Below are 18,633 nucleotides of genomic sequence, written 5' to 3'. Positions count from 1 at the left end.
ATACAAACACTCACTCCATCATTTGCTCACACACACATAATATGCACATACTTGGCTTGGCACCTAAAACCCTCAAAACATTTACAGATGCACAATTGAGAGCATTCTGTCGGGCTGTATCACCGTCTGGTACGGCAACTGCACCACCCGCAACCCCAGGTCTCTCCAGAGGGTGGTGCGGTCTGCCCAACGCATCACCGGGGGCAAACGATCTGCCCTCCAGGACACCTACAGCACCCGATATCACAGGAAGCACAAAAAGATAATCAAGGACAACAACCACCCGAGCCACTGCCTGTTCACTCCGCTATCATCCAGAAGGCGAGGTCAGTACAGGTGCATTAAATCTGGGACGGAGAGACTGAAAAACAGCTTCTATCTCAAGGCTATCAGACTGTTAAATAGCCATCACTAGCACATTAGAGGCTACTGTCCTATACACACAGACTTGAAATCACTTGCCACTTTAATAATGGAAGTAGTAACTTTACTAATGTTTACATGTTTTGCATTACTCATCTCATATGTATATACTGCATTCTATTCTATACTATTGTATCTTAGGCTATGCTCTGACATTGCTTGTCCAAATGTTTATACATTCTTAATTCCATTCCTTTCCTATAGATTTGTGTGTATTGTTGTCGAAATTGTTAGATATTACTGCACTGTTGGTGCTAGAAACACAAGCATTTCGCTACACCCGCAATAACATCTGCTAAAGACCTGTTTGTGACCAATAAAATGTGATTTGATTTTTAAATTTATACTGACTCTACACACACCCACTCATACACAATCATTATATACTCTGCTACTACTGTGTTTATCATATATCCTGATGCCTAGTCACATTACCCCTATACATATCTACCTCGATCGATCCAGTATCCCTGCACGTTGTAAATATTGTACTGGAACTGACCCTATATATAGTATGCTCACTTACTTTATCGTGTTTTTCTTATTTTTATATTTCATGTGTTTTAGTTCTACTTTGTTATTTTTAGTATTGCATTGTTATTGATTGGTGCATTGTTGGGGTTAGAGCATACAAGAACTGTACTTGTGGATGTGACATAAAAACTTGAAACTTGAAACACACACACACGTACCTCCTTGTAATCCTAGGATGACATCACACATTGCGATAACTCAAAGGTGGTGACATCACACCTCACACATGTTTCGGTGGCCCTTACCTGCCCCCCCCCCCCCCCCCCCCCATCTTTAGATATGAGACTCAACACATGCGCTCCACTTCTCTGGCAAGTGTTTGTTGGTAGAACAGAGATTGAGTGTGAGGGGTGCCTTTTTGACTTGGACACGTTGTAATCTTTAACAAAAACAAAGCGCGTCAGGGGCCAGCACCCAACACCCAGCTCAGAACGCCTGTCCAAACAAAATCATATTTTCATTTGGCTTTCTCGGCTTCGATTCCGAGTCCAATTAGCCACAGTCAAGCGGAGAAACGCTCTCCCAAGAGCGTTCACCGGTGCCTTTGTTGTTGCTTGTTGTTTGGAAATGTTTATTGGCTGCTCTGTTTCCTTCCCTTCTCTACCTCCTGTTATCCTCTCCTCACATATGGTCGGCCCTGGCCTCACTCCTTATTCTTGCCTGCTGGCCGAGGCTTACATGGCTAATTGCGGGCCTGTGACCCATATTGTGCTACCGTCCATCTCAGAAGATGTGTGTCAATCTTCCCCATTCTCCTCTCCTCAGCCCTGGTGGAGGGAAGGCATGTGTAGCCCTAACCTCATCCTGGCTCCTACCAGTCCTGTGCCCGGGTAGAGACGCTTACATACAATTGAAGTCGGAAGTTTACATACACCTTAGCCAAATACATTTAAACTCAGTTTTTCATCATTCCAGACATTTAATCCTAGTAAAATCCCATTTTATATGGGATTGAGATCAGGGCTTTCTGATGGCCACTCCAATACCTTGACTTTGTTGTTCTTAAGGCAGTTTGCCACAACTTTGGAAGTATGCTTGGGGTCATTGTCCATTTGGAAGACCCATTTGCGACCAAGCTTTAACTTCCTGACTGATGTCTTGAGATGTTGCTTCAATATATCCACATAATTGTCCCTCCTGCAGCAAAGCACCCCCACAACATGATGCTGCCACCTCCGTGCTTCACGGTTGGGATGGTGTTCTTCGGCTTGCAAGCATCCCCCTTTTTCCTCCAAACATAATGATGGTCATTATGGCCAAACAGTTCTATTTTTGTTTCATCAGACCAAAGGACATTTCTCCAAATAGTACGATCTTTGTCCCCATGTGCAGTTGCAAAGCATAGTCTGGCTTTTTTATGGTGGTTTTGGAGCAGTGGCTTCTTCTTCCTTGCTGAGCGATATAGGACTCGTTTTACTGTGGATATAAATACTTTTGTACCTGTTTCCTCCAGCATCTTCACAAGGTCCTTTGCTGTTGTTCTGGGATTGATTTGCACTTTTCGCACCAAAGTACGTTCATCTCTAGGAGACAGAACGCGTCTCCTTCCTGAGCGGTATGACGGCTGCGTGGTCCCATGGTGTTTATACTTGCGTACTATTGTTTGTACAGATGAACGTGGTACATTCAAGCATTTGGAAATTGCTCCCAAGGATAAACCAGACCTGTGGAGGTCTACAATTTTTTTTCTGAGCTCTTGGCTGATTTCTTTTGATTTCCCCATGATGTCAAGCGAAGACGCACTGAGTTTGAATGTAGGCCTTGAAATACATCCACAGTTACACCTCCAATTGACTCAAATGATGTCAATTAGCCTATCAGAAGCTTCTAAAGCCATGACATAATTTTCTGGAATTTCCCAAGCTGTTTAAAGGCACAGTCAACTTAGTGTATGTAAACTTCTGACCCACTGGAATTGTGATACAGTGAATTAATTAAGATAATTAATCTGTCTGTAAACAATTGTTGGAAAAATTACTTGTGTCATGCACAAAGTAGATGTCCTAACCGACTTGCCAAAACTATAGTTTGTTAACAAGAAATGTGTGGAGTGGTTGAAAAACGAGTTTTAATGACTCCAACCTAAGTGTATGTAAACTACCGACTTCAACTGTATGTTAGCATGTTGACGCTAATGTGGGAGGACGTCTCCCGGCTCGCCTCTGCTCTCCTCTCCCCTGACCCTGGCTTCCCCTTCCCCGCTGAACATTAGTCTCTCAGCCCTCTTCTGAAACCCTATCCTCCTTCTCCAGCAACTGGCTAAGGTACGACAAAAAATGTGTCAGACTGGTTGCTTTCCATGTTCCAGGTCTGTGCCAAGCTGCTCCTCTGGTTTCGATTTCTTTTAAGCTATTAGCACTCATGACCTGATAAGGGTGTGGTCAGTTGAACACAAACATCCCTCTCCAAATACATCTGTCATAGTCCATATGTGTCTGACTTGGGGAATAATATCTGCTCCTGGAGCACTTTGACTTGGGGAATAATATCTGCTCTTGGAGCACTTTGACTTGGGACACAGAGGTGAAATTACTGGGGGATAATAGTATTATACGTTTATATAATCCTTGAAAACGGTCAGAATATCATGTATTGCATTAGCAATGTTCTCTGCTCAGTAAATATATCCCTTCTTGGGAAATTACTTGGAAGGCCGCGAGGTTGTTAGGCTATTGCGCAGGAAGCCGACCAGGGGAATTGTAATATGCCAAAGATTGTTTTTGAGGATTACTTGCCCTTAGCTTGATTTGAATAAGCCAACATTGTTCACATGCTAGGACTGTCTCCTCAACTTAATTAACGTTCATGTATTACTAGTTCAGCAGAAGAGAGTCGTTTACTCTTGTAATACAGACAACACTGGCAGACATGCGTATTAGTCAAACATCTTTATATGGTGATATACAATCTACTTAATTTGCTCTCTGGCAAGACATCAGTTAAGTCTGTGTTGGCAGTTGCTAAGCCATTGGTTACCAATCTTAAAAAAACATTCTGGCACAAGCTAAACAATAATGCTGTGCACACTGTTGAAATGGGACATTTTACGATTCCATTATACACTTAACAAAAATATAAACACAACGTGTAAAGTGTTGGTCCCGTGTTTCATGAGCTGAAATAAAATATCCCAGAAATGTTCCATACGCACAAAAAGCTTATTTCTCTCAAGTGTTTTGCACAAATTTGTTTACATCGGTGTTTGTGAGCCTTTCTCCTTTGCCAAGATAATCCAACCAATTGACAGGTGTGGCATATCAAGAAGCTGATTAAACAGCATGATCATTACACAGGTGCACCTGTGGGACAATAAAAGGCCACTCTAAAAATGTGCAGTTTTGTCACACAACACAATGCCACAGATGTCTCACAACCGCAGACAACGTGTATCCACGCCAGCCCAGGACCTCCACATCCGGCTTCTTCAGCTGTGGGATTGTCTGAGACCAGCCATCGGGACAGCTGATGAAACTATGTCAGAAACAGTCTCAGGGAAACTCATCTGTGTGCTCGTTGCCCTTACCAGGGTCTAGATCTGACTCCAGTTTGGCATCATAATCGACTTCATTGGGCAAATGAGTGCGCATGGTGGCGGTGGGGTTATGGTATGGGCAGCCATAAGCTACAGAAAAAGAAGACAATTGCATTTTATCTATGGCAATTTGAATGCACAGAGATACCGTGACGAGATCAATGAGACCGATTGTTGTGCCATTTATCCGCCGCCATCTCCTCATGTTACAGCATGGTAATGCACGGCCCCGTGTGGCAAGGATCTGCAAACAATTCTTGTAAGCTGAAAATGTCCCAGTTCTCCCATGGCCTGCATACTCACCAGACATGTCACCCATTGAGCATGTTTGGGATGCTCTGGATCGACATGTACGACAGCGTGTTCCAGGTCCTGCCAATATCCAGCAACTTCGCACAGCCATTGAAGAGGAGTGGGACAACATTCCACAGGCCACAACCAACAGCTTGATCAACTCTATGTGAAGGAGAGGTGTCGCACTGCATGAGGCAAATGGTAGCCACACCAGATACTGACTGGTTTTCTGATCCACGCCCCTACTTTTTTTTAAGGCATCTGTGACCAAAATATGCATAGCTGTATTCCCAGTCATGTGAAATCCATAGATTATTTCAATTGACTGATTTCCTTATATGAACTGTAACTCAGTAAAATCTTTGAAATTGTTGCGTTTGTATTTTACATTTTAGCTGATGAGCGTAGTAGTGTGTTTAGAGCACAAGTCCAGAAAGCACTTTTGTTCGGCAACATAGCCTAACAAAAGTGATTAGCCTGAGAAATCGGCAGCTGAAAGAAGGGCTTAATGCAACATCTCGTCAGAGGAATCATTAAAAGTTCATTTGTATCATACAACATTTCTACGTTTCTATGTAAATATCAGTTCTTTCGCTAAGTTTGGGAGGAGGGAATCAGTGGTTATAAAAACCTGTCAGTTCTATAAATATTCACTATACCAGTACATGCCATGAAACGATCAGGAACCGTCTGTGAATCCACTAAAGTTGATTTGTGGGGACCAAATCGGAGGCTTTTGCACTCTCTTTTAATAGCCGAGGCCCCCATAGACTTTCTGCACCTGGTGCTAAGAACCTCAACGACAGCCCTCATAGTGGGCGTAGTTAAGTTGCTTTAGAGTAGACATATGACGTGCCCAAGGGAAACTGATCGCGTCTGACCTGCCATACACCCTCGTGTTCCCTGGGCCTACCGAGGTCGACGCGAGGTAATTGTGGAGTAATGGCCTGTATAAACGCAGTAACACGGGCAGATGCTTTTGTCAGCATCAATCTATTAAGGTACTACTCATGTACTGCACTTAAGTACCCGTTCTTGAATTACTGGGAAACTTAGTCGGATGCCAGTAGTTTGAGCTAAAAAGCATGGCATATCTGCTCTCTTGGATAGGGCTTGATTATGACCGAATATCAATTATTAGTCATTGGCAAGGGTAATGACAAGCACTCACTTACAAATAGTTTCCACTCGGTTCTCTGTTTTGTATTTACTACAGTTTAACATGATTTGGTCTTCTAAAGTGCTGTAGTTTAATAGGTGCCAGTTATATCATTCCGAATTACGTTGGTCCATAAAACTCATCGTAAACACCTCATTTGGTGCATTGGAGTGTCTGGATCCAGTAAGTGTTGGTAATTGTCTGGGAGTCCAATGTTTTCAGTGAATAAATTAGGACCTTGAGGTAGGCGAGAAAACAGGCTAAATGACGGGTTCTATGGCTCGTATCCACCTCTATGAACAAAGCAACGTTGCTGTTGTGACTGAGCCTCTAACATCTCATGTGTGAATCCCTTTGTGCAAATTCTTCTTCCTCTCCTTTTGTGAGCCGGGCCAGACATTCCAAAGAGCTACAAAAGCCTCAACTTCCTAATTGCCGATATGTGTTTTCATGAGACATAGTGAGAGGTACGCTTAGCGTGCAGGTACAGATAAAGGAGAGAAAGACCTTGACAAAGCAGGCCCATTCAGAGAAGAATGATAACAAACACACAGTTCTTTCAAATATATCTGCCTTTACTTGATTCGTGTACTGTACAGCATTTCATTATTATCTGACAGTCACTATTATTCTAAATGACAATAATGGCTATCATTTACTACAAAAAGTTGCATAAATAATTTACATGTGGAAATAAAAAATAAATATGCAGTTAATTTCTTTGAGTCTGCAAGGTTTCCCCCCCCCCCCCGACTGCTTTTAGCCAAAAGACCAGACAGGAACAATATGTACAATCAAGCTATACATGACAACTCTACTTATATGACAAAATCCTTTCCAGTTGCTATTTCAAACACACAATTGAACAAGACGGAAACGTTGTCAGTACAGTTTAGAAAACTGGAAATCAGGAAGCAATATGAGAGAATGGAACAATGGAACGTGGACAATAAGTGGAAACGTTGTGAGTATTCTTCATGAAATACAGGCCAGGCCGTAGTACTGTAAGGGTTGAAAAAGTGGGAATGGGTGGTCAGCATGGGCAGACTGGGCACCCACAGCTTTTTCCTGTCTGTCTGTCTTTCTGTCTATTTCTGTCCGTCTGCATCCTGCAGGATATCAACAGCCAATATCAAACAATTCAGATTGAGAATCCGTTTTTTAATCTCATTCCTATCTTTCCTGTCTGTGCTATTCAGAGAATGGGGCTGAGAGTCAGAGAAGACAATATTTTTTTTCTCCCTCACTCTAGGTTCACAATGAATAGAATAGGGATATGACTAGTTGGTCGCCAATGTTATTTGCTGCTGACCAAATATTTCCGGTCAGTGTGGGTTTAGTGGAGAATGTTGTGCCAGAAGGTAACAACAGGCACAATTACTGGAGCCGCCTCCACACGTGGACCTTTTGTGTGTGTGTGTGTGATTCCTGCAAACAGGAACCAGCCATGTCTAGCGGAAATTCTAAACACAGGAATGGGCTCATTTAGTCATTAAGATGAGTCACAGGAATGCCCAGTTGCCTGTTTGACCGAAGGGACCCTGGTCTTGGACTGCTGACACAACCATTTTCCCTCTCTCACTCTCCCTCTGCCTCTCTCACAAGGGCTCTAGGGCCACTGGGCCAGGGGCCCTAACTGACAGCTCCTGTAAGGCTGCTACGGAGCGAGGAGGGCCCTGGGAGGCTCCTGGTGAGTGAGTTGCTGCCCGGGCAGTCATGCGACTGCGTGGTCTGCGGTCGAGGCCAGGGCCTCTCAGGCCTGTCAGCAGCCCACTTCCAGAGCCTGAAGCCCCAGGGCTACCACGTGCTGCTACGGTACAGTACACACAGCCATGGAACAGATGGATTAGAACCAGTTACAGCATAGAGACACCTTTCAACCCAATAGGCCTATCAAGCAGTGTAGCCTGCCCGCTGGGTGTTTTCACAGGTGGGTTTTGAGTTTAGGTGCACCTCTTGCTGTGGCTAAGGTAGATTCTGCTTGTGCCTGAGTCAGAGGCTGTTATCTATGAACTGGCCAGTCACATGGCCTTCCCTGGCATAGTCTGTTGACTCATTTGGTCATGCAAATCAAAAGTTCTGAAATATGTTTGAAAATAGGCTGCAAAATCTACAGTGCCTGTCTGGTGAGAAAGACGCATGTCAAGCTAGTCCAACAAACAGCTTAACAAATCCCTTTTTTGTTGAAAAATGTCTCTTCCTCTCCCTCTTCCAATGAAGGAGCCGTGTCGGGTTGTGTGTGACATGTGCGTGTGTATGAGTGAGCGTGCTACTTTGGTCTCTGCATTTGTACGGAAGAAGGAAAGGAATCCTCAGTAGGAGTTGCTGACCAGCGTCGGGGTGTTGCTCTTGCTCTGACTCCCGGGCAGCCGGGTGCGTTTCTTGTTGCGCCGGGGCTCGGGCGAAGAGGAGGCCTCCTTGGCATCTGACTGGTTGTGGTGGCGGCTGTAGCGCTTGCACTTGCAGGAGGTGACCACGCGGATTTTGTAAGTCCGGCTGTTGCCGTTGGGGCACTGCAGCTGCACCCGCTGGGTTCGGGAGTGGGCCGGGATGCAGCGGTAGTCGGAAGCGCTGCTCCGCCACCATTTGCCGCGCACGATGGAGTTGGGTAGGAGGTGGGCGGGCATGCACTGACCCGAGCACACCAACTCCTTGACGGGCTTGGCACTGCGGCAGGAGCCGTCAGTGATGTAACGGGTGGAGCGCAGCTCCCTGCAGCTCAGCTCCGAGGCACCTGGGGTGAAGAGGAGGATATCAAGGTTACACAATCTGTGGCATCCCTCCAAACCAAACACTTTGAAGTCGGACCGACTCGAGGAAACAATCTTCCATTTAACTGTTCAAGAGCAGAGAGCTTGAGAGCTGTGTCTCTGTGAGACGTGCTGAATATGTCAATGACAAAAGTACGTGTGTGTCAGTGTCAAAAGTATGATTCCCACTGTGCGTATAATGTTATTTGTTTATTCTAAGAACTTGGTTTGATTGCATGCGTGGAGTTGGGCTGGGAAATGGAATATGAGTCTCTATTTAATGCATCGGAAATGTTCATAAACTCTTAAACTCATAAACTCATAAACATAACATTTAGAATTTCTTAACGCAGTGCACTTTTTACAACAAATTTGAATGGTAATTAAATAAATGCAATGTTGATATACAAATCGAATTCAAAATCAATGTTGTCCCCATGTTTGGTTAAGGGCTCAGTATAAGGGGGGGAAATAAGTTGCAACTGAACACTAACGTTGATGCATGATCTGATAATGACTGTTGCCTGACAATGAGGTTGGATGTGGAATTCCAGCTGGCAGCAATCAGCTGATAGTAAATCCAGACCAGAATGCTATTAAACAGCTCAATCAAACATAATGGAGATTTAAATCGGAAACAAAAGCTGGCATACACAAAACAGGCCCTCCGGAAAAAGGATGTGAAATTGGAAACTTTCTCTAAATGCTTGTTGTCATTCCTAAATACAACATTTGACAATTGGAAATGAGACAAATGTACCAAAAGACTTGAGAAAGCATATTCAGTGCATAATTGGTCATTCAATATGTTGGCCATGGCCTTTTCAACAGCCCTATGCATGAGTTATTGTCCTCTTTTTTCTATGTGGCGTGTAGAATGGCAGAGGACGCGTCGGTTTAAGAAATTATACACTCTTGAGATGCATCTGTTTTCTTCTGTGGCTTCTCATTTGCAAAAAAAGGCAATAAAAAAGGATTCATGGAAGGATGACTTTTCCCTCCCCTCAGAGAACCTGATCTGGTGTTATTTTGTGGCTCGGCTGGTCGGGCAGGCCACAGCATAAGGTCTCTCTCCTGTTCTCAGGTCTCTCCCAGTGTGCTGACTGCTGGGCCCAGGGACCAGGGATGGACTGTCCTGGAGGGGAGCCAGACAGAGGTCACCCTCTCTGCCTCAATGACTCCACTGGGGACCATGGGAAGAATCATGGGAAGATATGGTACTCCCAGAGGAAGGCAGATAGGCCTATGAGAAAGACCCCTATCGCATATGATATGACCCAATAGATGATTATTTCTCTCTCTCGGTTGATGGATATTGCTCAGTATAAGAGGAGATTTAGAAAGACGTGTGTTCTTCCTACACCACCACGAAGCTACAGGTGTAGGATCTTAATCTGACCGCCCTGGTGCAAGAAATGTAATATGCATGGTGTATTTGAGGTTTAAAAAGCCTTCTGAAGTTTATAATTTCCACTTTGACATTTCTGACTTGACTTCCCCTTACGAAAAATATATCAAGCCCATTAATTATAATCTATATAATAAATGACATTTCATGTTGGTGCAGGTTTATTTCCCCTCTGTAGCAAACGGTCTCAAATTAATATCTTACATATGTATCTGTTGTTTATCGATTTCAAGTATTATGTGAAATGTATCTCATCCATCATTACAGTATTTTATATCCTAATCACAACATTTGTCATTTTTACTCTTCGCACAACTTCTTTTAGATTTGAAGTGACATGATTAGATTAGGGGAAAACTGGGAAAGAAGGACATTGTGCATCTTGAATCCATGAGACAAGGCAATCAGAGATATTTCCTCTGTGAAAATCAGCATGACTACAGCATAACCTTTACTGGCCACAGGTGGGACTCATTCTCTATCACAGTGTTGCAATTTCCAAATACCCTGAAGAAATCCCCTAAGAGCAGAAACTCTTGGATTTTCTATTTGGACACATGATGTTGCAATTAAATAGTTATGGCATAAGGCAGACCTGAACTAATTCGTTGTATAAAAGAGAGGGAAATAGCACCAAGGATCGAGTGAAAACCCTGATCTCTCATAAGTGCAGCTCTTCAGATTGTGTGAGGATGAAACCACGGGCATATTATGTGTCTGTGACATATTGCCCTATCAGCCTTGGCATAGCATTCATCTAACCGCAATCCGGCTTCCTCCATTGAACAGTACAGCTGTTCCAGTCTAATGCATCAGCAGAGAAAGCTGCAATTTAAAACAGCCACTGAGGGTTGAGGCATTACTCATGATATTGCTATTAACTATTCTACATACAGGAAGTAGCACTTCTCGGGCACTTTCATAAATGAAACATTATTGTATATTCTGGGTGGTCTTTGGAGGGTTTCTTGGCATAATGATCGACATAAACCACACAGGTGAGGTTTCATTATTCTCCAGAGACTATAGGCTACATTGATATTTTAATCAATACCGTGCGCATTTTTTATGATTAAAAGGTCTTGTGTGGTCTTGCACATTGACAGAAACGAATTAACCCGTGCCTAAAGGATGAGACGCTATGCTGGGAAAGGGAAAAGAGCAGTTCGCGCTCTTTGAACAGAGCCGACGGTCCAGAAGCTCAGTGCTTGAGAAATAATGCCTTATCTATCTCACATGCGTAACATTACAGGTTATTAGATATTGTCAAACCGTTTACCACAAATTGAAAACGCAATTTTTTCACTAAGTGATTGCGCACATTATGCACCAGAGCATATTGCGCATTGATCTCCATGAGATATTAACACTATTCCACGCAGTTTATTTCAAACTCCTCGATTTGATATAAGTATCCTACGAATAAATCGAACTCGGTGTTAGAGTAAATTCGAGTGTTAGAGTAAATTGTTAGAGTAAATATTTGTTAGATTGATTAAACAATATCCCAACGTATTCAATTAAATTGATGAAAGATTATCCATACAGAGACATCGTTTCTCTATACCAATCTCACATTGTAGGCTACGAGTGTCTCACAAGTAAAGCAATTAATTATTACAAGTATTCATAATGCTCCTTGAATATGGACATCCTCTATTCCTTCTAGCTATGTAGGCTACCAGACAACGCAAAAATGTATACTCACTATAGGAGGCTGTGTTTGCTGATGATCTCCTTCCCCCGTGTTTTGGTCGATTCATTGTATTATTGTTATTATTAGAAGCTTGCAGTATTGGTTCCCCGGGAGGCTGTATGTCTTCAGTATATTCTGGTACGATCTCTGTAGCATCGTTTTTTAGCACCCTCCATCCTTGCACGAAGGTACAACATCCCTGTAGCAGCAGCAGCACCGTGCTGGAGACAAGGAGCGCGAGAGACACCTGCATGCTTATCGATTTGCGGAGCTGGAAAAAACTATGGGTAACATGCGCTCTGTGACAAGTTGACCAATTCCTCCCATACAAGAAACCTTGACGCTATTTAAGTACCTCGGCGTTCGTCAAAACTGACAATTGAGTGCTTACACGAAGTGGGAGGGGTCCTGCCCCCGCCAAATTCATTGAAACTGGAGAGGTGCATGTGCGCGCGCCAAGAGAGTGCGTGGGTTGGTTGGGTTGGTTTGAGGGAGACAGCGCATCTAGTTCCTGTATTGCCTCATTTTTCCTTCGTGATTCATGCAATATGTACGTGTCTCTAAAATATTCCAGTTGTTTTGATGTGGTATTGTTTGGAGTGATGCAGGGCGCAGTCTCGATGACCATTGAGTGATGTTTTATGGCGAGGCTGGTTCCCCCTCCATCATAGACAATGTGTTTGATAGCTGGCGCAATTTTGTGTTGTAAAAAAATATGCAAAATTCGTACACGTTGACAGGTCGCAACAGTCTATTTGCAATATTACTTGCTTGTTTTATAGTATTTATTTTATTGTTTTTTTATTGTATGCTCGTGTATCTGCTTTTGAATTAATAGACTATTGACTAACTTGGCTATTGACTAACTTCAAACATTTATTGCAGCCGAAAAAGTATCTATAAAAATGTAACACCATTCATCATCAAACAATCTCATTAACTCATTATCACTATTTTTTTTATTCACTGAGAATGACACGTGGAGTCCCATCCTGGTTTCAATAAGATTATTAGGATGGAAAAGATGGACCCAGAAAATTCTTGGCATCCTTGAAAATCACAGCCTTTGGATTTGCAGAGGTGTCATGCCCATATGGGGCACAAGGGCACCTGCTGCCTGATATTTTGTTTGTTTATGTAATTAAAAATAAATAATATATAGCCTGTATTTATTTTTTATTTTTTTAAATACATTTTTCAGATGTTAAATCAATTACTTAACTTCATTTTTAAGACCACGTTTTATCATAATGATTTATATATATAAAAAAATTATCTGTCTGTGGTATTTTGCAGAGGGGGCACACTACCTGGACCAGGCAAAGAGTAACCCCCTATTCTCCCAAGTAAATGGTTCTTTCCAAGATGCACCATGGAGCAAAGATATGTTCTAATGCTTGCAGACAGTATCATCTGTTGAAGAGGAGAGAGTGAAACACACACAGCATTTGATTGGATGTTAGCTGCCGGTGATAGGCAAGACTCACAGGGGGTATGCTTGTAAATTAATTTGATCAAGCTACATTACATGACCAAAAGTACATGGTTATAACCAGGTTATAATACTAGCCACCTGGCAATTTTTGTTAAGTTGGCTTTAGCTAGCCAGCTAGATCGGTTCCCAATCTCCCAACCTCATAACTCACTACCAAGCCATTTCAGGCTATCAATCAAGTTAGTGTAGTTTGTCTTACTATCTTAGCTGGCATGCCTGGTGGCAAAGTTGCTAGACTTTCGAAAGTACTAAAATTGCTTTAATTCTTGGGTTATACTATATGTGGCGGTTGTACTAAACTCCTAAGGCAGAATAATGGATGCATGGAGGCTCAATTGTACAAATACTGCCCTCTTGAGGGACAATAAACAAATAAACTGTTCAGAGGAAGCAGATAGGATTAGGACTGCCCTCTGATCAAACTGAAATGTTCTCCTATTGGAGTCCTTTTAAGAACACAGCAGACATGCACAGACAGGCCAACCAGGGTGTGTTGCATGAAAAATTATACTTTTACACACATTCTGGTAAAATAGTACTGTTCATGACACATTGTCTCCTCTCTTACTCATTTTGGGAACTGAGCTATGGTCATAATGAGATGTTTGATGGTTTCCTTCTAGCTTCAAGCCTATTGAAACCCTACATCAGGGTTGGAATAAAGGGAGCCATCCAACCGGCTTCAAAACCATGCCAATAACGATCAAGATGATTCATTATAGCTGAAATGCTCCTTTCAGGGGCCACAACAAACAAACAGCCTAAAACCTGTCAAAAAGAGAGATTATTATCTTTGTTGATGAACTTCTAGCTTTGGCACAGTGATTTAGTGGACTGGACACCGCTCTCCCTAAGACTCTGTCCATGTGTCTCCATGTCTTCCCTTCTGTCGTCACGCTGGTGAAGAACGGTCCCGTGTTCACCCCAGAGCCAACTCTGATTACTACCTTGCCTCCGTCCCTGCCGCTCACAGTCCTCATTTAGATCTCTCTGGCTTTCTGAATAGAACACCCGGGCTCCAGTGCTTTTTTTACTGCTTTATCGATAGCAGCCGAGGACCTGAATAACAATCAGATGCTCTCCAGATTGTGGGCCGCCAGCAGCGAGAAAGGATGGGTGGATATTTTATAGGAGAATGTCTGAGCCACATAAACAAAACATTTAGCTGCCCAGGACTCAACCTGGTCTCATAGACTAGACATAACATAGTAAATGTAAATCCAGGACACTCAAATTAGTATGCTATGTTTGGTATGGTTACATAAGACAGAAGGTTACTTAAGGCAAAAAAACGAAAGTAGGGTGGTTGGTCGGGGTGGACGTATAAGGTTGCGAGTTCGAATCTCATCACAGACAACTTTAGCATTTTAGCTAATTATCAACTTTTCAACTACTTAGCATGTTACTAAATCCTTCCTCTAACCTTAACCTTAACCCTTTTAGCTAACCCTAACTTTAACCCTTTAACCTAACTCCTAAACTTAACCCTAACCTTAACCCCTAACTTAGCTAACGTTAGCCAGCTAGCTATCATTAGCCACCTAGCTAAAATTCGTAACATATAGTACGTTTGCAAATTTGCAACATATAATATGAATTGTCATTCGTAACATACCACACGAAATGGGTGATGGACATCCACAAATTAATGCATACCATATGAAACGTAACACATCATACTAAATGAAGTGTCTCGGATTTGGATACAGATTAATACGAAATGCTCTGAAACCAGGTTGCAGCAGCCAGAACTGGAGGACTGGGTGTTGGGAAACAGTGATTCAAGATGCTAACTACTTGACCACACATGTTTGAAAAATATGTTTATTTCAGATGTGTGTGAAATGGTTGTAAATGGTGCGTGGAATCGTAAATGTCTGTTTTGCAATTCATTTTGCCCAAATTCTTAATTGTTTACATTTTTCGTCATTGTTTAAGTCAGTCAACAATGTGTCCTCTGTAGTTCTGCTGAGTATCAACAAAACTTCTCATATCTGGCATCTTCCCCTAAATACACCCTGCTGGCGTGATATCTATCTTAATAGTTTCATTTGTAGAGAGGGTCATATAGAGTGCAAAATGGAAAGGACATAAAATGCAGGCAAACATGTTGATGGAACAACATACTGTATACTGTATCACCATGCATTCATGTCCCTCTGTTCACATAATATGACAACTGCATAGGACTGTACTTGAGAACTGGAGTGTCCAAGCAACTCAAAAGACAAGAAGAGTCTACTAAATCTACTCAATTTAATGGAGGGACCCTGATAACCACAAATTGTAAGAGATATTGTAGGAATCTGTCTCAGTGCTAGAGGCGTCACTACAGACACCCTGGTTCGAATCCAGGCTGTATCACAACCAGCTGTAATTAGGAGTCCCATAGGGCGGCGTGCAATTGGCTCAGCGTCGTCCGGGTTTGGCCGGTATAGGCCGTCATTGAAAATAAGAATTTGTTCTTAACTGACTTGCCTAGTTAAATAAAGATTAAACATATATATTTTTTTACATTCAGTTGCTTTGGAGAGGAGATATTGGATACATGGAAACATTTAACAATGTGTATTAGCTAAGCTACTTGGGGAAAGGTTATTAATCCATGCACGTTTAAAAGCAATGCATTATTGGCAGGTGTTCTGCACTGTATCACAGTGTATATTTTACAGGGCAGGAATGCTTTGCTTTGCTTTCAAACAGTCCAGGCACTTGATTTATCATTCATTCATATAAACACAATGAATTCTAAACCGCTTCTGCACATTGTCACACAATAAAAAAGACTGATCAACATACAGTATAATGTTGCACTCTCCACAAAACAGAACACAGGACATTTTCTATCTAGGAAAGGCTTTATGGTATACATTTTCACTCTGCCTCTATAGCTGAAGCTAAACTAACTGTGTGAAAATCCTCTGCTATTTCAACGGTGAAGCTAGAATTTCAACCACTTGTCATGACAGGACTGGAATTGTTGAGCTTTACACCACCCATCTCCCATTTACTCGCGACGCATGACGCATGTGGCAAGGACCACAGACTATCAAGGACTACAAGGCAAATCCAGCTGTGTGGTGCCCACCGAAGCCTCCCTCCCAGACGAGTTTAACAGATCCGTTTTGTCACCAAGGCCCCATATACTACCCACCACTGCGACCTGTACGCTCTCGTTGGCTGGCCCTCGCTTCATACTCGTCGCCAAACCCACTGGCTCCAGGTCATCTACAAGACCCTGCTAGGTAAAGTCCCCCCTTATCTCAGCTCGCTGGTCACCATAGCAGCACCCACCTGTAGCACGCGCTCCAGCAGGTATATCTCTCTGGTTACCCCCAAAGCCAATTCCTCCTTTGGCCGCCTCTCCTTCCAGTTCTCTGCTGCCAATGACTGGAACGAACTACAAAAATCTCTGAAACTGGAAACACTTATCTCCCTCACTAGCTTTAAGCACCAGCTGTCAGAGCAGCTCACAGATTACTGCACCTGTACGTAGCCCATCTATAATTTAGCCCAAACAACTACCTCTTCCCCTACTGTATTTATTTATTCATTTATTTTGCTCCTTTGCACCCCATTATTTATATTTCTACTTTGCACATTCTTCCACTGCAAATCTACCATTCCAGTGTTTTACTTGCTATATTGTATTTACCTCGCCACCATGGCCTTTTGCCTTTACCTCCCTTATCTCACCTCATTTGTTCACATTGTATATAGACTTATTTTTCTACTGTATTATTGACTGTATGTTTGTTTTACTCCATGTGTAACTCTGTGTTGTTGTATGTGTCGAACTGCTTTGCTTTATCTTGGCCAGGTCGCAGTTGTAAATGAGAACTTGTTCTCAACTTCCCTACCTGGTTAAATAAAGGTGAAATAAATAAATACAATTCTATGCTCAATTTGAGGCAGACAATACCAAACCATCCAGGAAGACTCTCGCTGCTCTTGGCGACCAGATGCTTTCGCTTTCCTAGGCTGACGTGAGGAAAACTCTCGAAAGCCGCTGGCCCAGATGGCATCCCTGTTTGCGTCCTCAGAGTGTGTGCTGACCAGCTGTCGGGCGTCTTCAGACATCTTCATCCTGTCCCAGTCCCAGGCTGTAGTCCCCACTTGCTTCAAGGAGACCACCATCATCCCAGTGCCCAAGAAAAACAAGGTGCCCAATTGACTATCGCCACGTCAAACTCACGGCCTAGTATGGGAATTGCTTCGTCCATGACTGCAAGGCCCTCCAGTGGGTGGTGAAGATGGACCAGTACAACACTGGGACCGTGCTCCCATCCATCCATCCATCCAGGACATCTACTCAAAATGGTGCCTGAGGAAGGCCTGCAGCATCATCAAGGTGCCCACACACCCTAGCCACGAAGTGTTCACTCCCTTACTGTTGGGCAGTTTGTATCGGAGCATGAGGTCTGATACCAACAGGTTCAAAGACAGTTTCTATCTACAAGCATATACACACAGTCTTGTACAGCTAACCTTGTGGGGACATACAATTCAACACACACACACACACACACACACACACACACACACACACACACACACACACACACACACACACACACACACACACACACACACACACACACACACACACACACACACACACGTGTGTATCTCTCAGCTCTACTAGGCCTAAACCTAATGCTGCATATTCTCGTAGGTAGACGGTAGTCTCATTCTATGCCCTGGCAAACAAGGCTAAGTAGACACCAGCAGGAGCACATAACATCCTTTATGTCTTGTTCCAATGCTTTCCAAACTGAGCCTTCATCTAAATCTGCTCCGTACACCAAAGCAGGCATGAGCCATGTGGTGGGAACTGTGGGAACCTCGACTGCGGCTTGACTGGGGAGCCTGAACCATGTGCTAACCAGTTGCGCTACCCAGCATGCCGCAGGTGCTATTCTTAGCTGCTAAAGTAGTTACCCTACAAATCAAATTATTCACTGCCAATGTGAAGGCTTTCTCTGGAGCGTTTTACAAGAAGCTCTAACATAGCGGTAGATTACGAGGCAAGGGAACAGAATTCTAGCTTCTTTCTCCTCTCCTTGACTGACCTCTCACCAAATACACATGGCTGACGCCAAGAGAAGAAATCTCTGATGGGATATTTTGGAGGAGAGCAGGGGTTTTTGCACACAACATTAGTGGTTATGAAAACCAAACGTTATTGTCCTTTTCCCAAAAAAACGTCCAATATCAACTGTGTCCACCCCCCTTTCTTTCTCCGCAGGCCGGCATGTTTCTCCTGATTGTCTTTGGTCGCTGCTCCACTTTGTTATAATCCAGATTGCTACTTTTGAAATGCTTTTATCAAATGGGGGCCA

General features: G+C 43.1%; 1 protein-coding gene across 1 annotated transcript; it reads right to left on the bottom strand.

Moving 5' to 3' along the window:
• Positions 1 to 8,254: 8,254 nt before the first annotated feature.
• LOC120029889 (sclerostin-like) lies at positions 8,255 to 12,049 on the bottom strand. Its single transcript, XM_038975196.1, has 2 exons — positions 11,809 to 12,049; positions 8,255 to 8,676 (listed from the first exon to the last, which is right to left on the bottom strand). Exons 1-2 carry the CDS (start codon positions 12,047 to 12,049, stop codon positions 8,255 to 8,257), a joined length of 663 nt encoding a protein of 220 aa, XP_038831124.1.
• Positions 12,050 to 18,633: the final 6,584 nt, after the last annotated feature.

Source organism: Salvelinus namaycush, chromosome 35 (genome assembly GCF_016432855.1).
Source record: "Salvelinus namaycush isolate Seneca chromosome 35, SaNama_1.0, whole genome shotgun sequence".
NCBI lineage: Eukaryota > Metazoa > Chordata > Actinopteri > Salmoniformes > Salmonidae > Salvelinus > Salvelinus namaycush.
The sequence above is the reverse complement of the archived record's forward strand: the minus strand, read 5'-3'. Positions and strand labels throughout refer to the sequence as shown.